General features: G+C 47.1%; 1 protein-coding gene across 1 annotated transcript; it reads left to right on the forward strand.

Moving 5' to 3' along the window:
• The first annotated feature begins 144 nt into the window (after nt 1–144).
• On the forward strand, nt 145–2067 carry LOC116380580 (diacylglycerol kinase theta-like). Its single transcript, XM_031842483.1, has 5 exons — nt 145–497; nt 587–765; nt 1442–1542; nt 1629–1775; nt 1862–2067. The coding sequence occupies exons 2-5, from the start codon at nt 685–687 to the stop codon at nt 1980–1982; spliced, it is 450 nt and encodes a 149-aa protein (XP_031698343.1). The 5' UTR covers nt 145–497; nt 587–684; the 3' UTR covers nt 1983–2067.
• The last annotated feature ends 6 nt before the right edge of the window (nt 2068–2073 follow it).

Below are 2073 nucleotides of genomic sequence, written 5' to 3' on the forward strand. Positions count from 1 at the left end.
CTCCTCCTCAGTCCAGATATGGTCACTTCCTGTTCACTGGTTGTGAAAAAAACAACATGGCGACGGCCATAATCCAAGATGGCGACTGTCAAAATGCTGAACTCAAAAACATCAGTCCACAAACCAACGGATGACGTCACGACGACTACGTCCACTTCTTAAATACAGTCTGTGGGAAGTAGAAGCTGCAGCTGTGACCTTTGACCTCTGATGTCATCATCACATGGTGACTCTTAATGGCGCCGATCGAGTCAAGTTCATGTTATTTTCTTCATGAAGTCTTCAGGCCTTTAAACTGTGATTTCTGATTTTTTTCAATGTGTCTGATGTTCGTCTTCTCCACTCCAGCCTCCACACGTTCCGGGAGGTTCCCAGGTTTCGGGTGCTGGTCTGTGGGGGCGACGGGACGGTGGGCTGGGTGCTGGGAGTGCTGGAGGCCGTCCGGCACAAACTGGTGTGTCGTGAGCCGCCCATCGGCATCGTACCGCTGGGAACAGGTCAGACCGACGCTCACTGACTTGACACGTGCTGCCGGGGTTTTGAGGTTCAGTGTCCACGGGTACTAAAGTCTTTCCCGTCTCGACAGGGAACGACTTGTCTCGAGTCCTGCGTTGGGGAGCCGGTTACAGCGGCGAGAACCCCCACCACATCCTGGTCTCTGTGGACGAGGCAGACGAGGTCCTGATGGACCGGTGGACCATCCTGCTGGACGCCCAGGACATCTCTGAAGACGGGAAGGACAACGGCTTCCTGGAGCCTCCCAAGGTCTGGTCCAGATCCAGGTCCTGCAGGACAGACGGGGCAAACAGTCCAAATCCATTCTCCCCGTTAGCTTACAGTCCTTCAAGGCTGCTAAAAACAAGCTAACGGTTCCATGATGTGCAAATCGATGTGCATTCACGCTGTAACAGCACTGAACCGGTGGATCTTGCAACATATTTTACACATTATCTGCGTGGAAGTTTAATTAAACATAAATAAAAAGATACATTTTAAAAATTTTAATATATTTAACAATGATACTGACAAAACATGTGCTGAAAGCAGTTGTTGTCGCTGAGGGCAGTTCGATAATATGAATTTTTCTCATAATGTTACTTTTTTATTTTCTGAATTTTTATTATACTTTATTCTCAATCTTAGTATTTTTTTCGCCCTAATAACAAATAAATGACTAGATGAATTATAATAGATTAAAATAGATATAACAATTAATGATATGTTAAAACCAGTTTCTAAGGGCGGTCAGATAACATGAATTTTTCTCATAATGCTACTTTATCTTCGTATTTTTTTCTAACAGTGACCCTGATACTCATGATACCACGATACTTAATAAATAAACAGTGTCCATTGTTAAAAATGTTAACAGGAAATGTGTGTTCTACACATCTACAATTGTCTGAGGTGAAACGGTCTTTAACGCGTCTTTGTGTCTCAGATTGTGCAGATGAACAACTACTTCGGTCTGGGCATCGACGCGGAGGTCAGCCTCGACTTCCACCAGGCCCGAGAGGACGACCCTGATAAATTCACCAGCAGGTAAAGCTACAGCTCATTCGGGGGTTCGCTCAGACGGAGCCGACACATTTGCAAATTAAAACCTTTATTTTATACAAATCCCACAGGTTCCATAACAAAGGGGTGTACGTGAAGGTCGGTCTGCAGAAGATCAGTTGGACCAGGAGTCTCCACCAAGAGCTGCAGCTGCAGGTGGATGCTCAGAACGTCCCGTTACCTCACATAGAGGGGCTGATCTTCCTCAACATACCCAGGTAACACACACACACACATCACACTCCTCACCCACAGTCAGTATGACCGCACACTCACCTTCCTGTCTGTGTGTGTGTGTGTGTAGTTGGGGTTCTGGTGCTGACTTGTGGGGGTCAGAGGTCGATGTTCGCCATGGGAAACCGAGCATCGATGACGGGCTGCTGGAGGTGGTCGGCGTCACCGGTGTCGTCCACATGGTGAGATAAGTCACCACACTCAAGACTCTTTAGCTGTTTCCAGAGCTTTCAACTGTGTGTGTGTGTGTGTGTGTGTGTGTGTGTGTGTGTGTGTGTGTGT

Source organism: Anarrhichthys ocellatus, unplaced genomic scaffold, assembly GCF_004355925.1.
Source record: "Anarrhichthys ocellatus isolate YVR2014 unplaced genomic scaffold, GSC_Weel_1.0 scaffold7805, whole genome shotgun sequence".
Lineage (NCBI taxonomy): Eukaryota > Metazoa > Chordata > Actinopteri > Perciformes > Anarhichadidae > Anarrhichthys > Anarrhichthys ocellatus.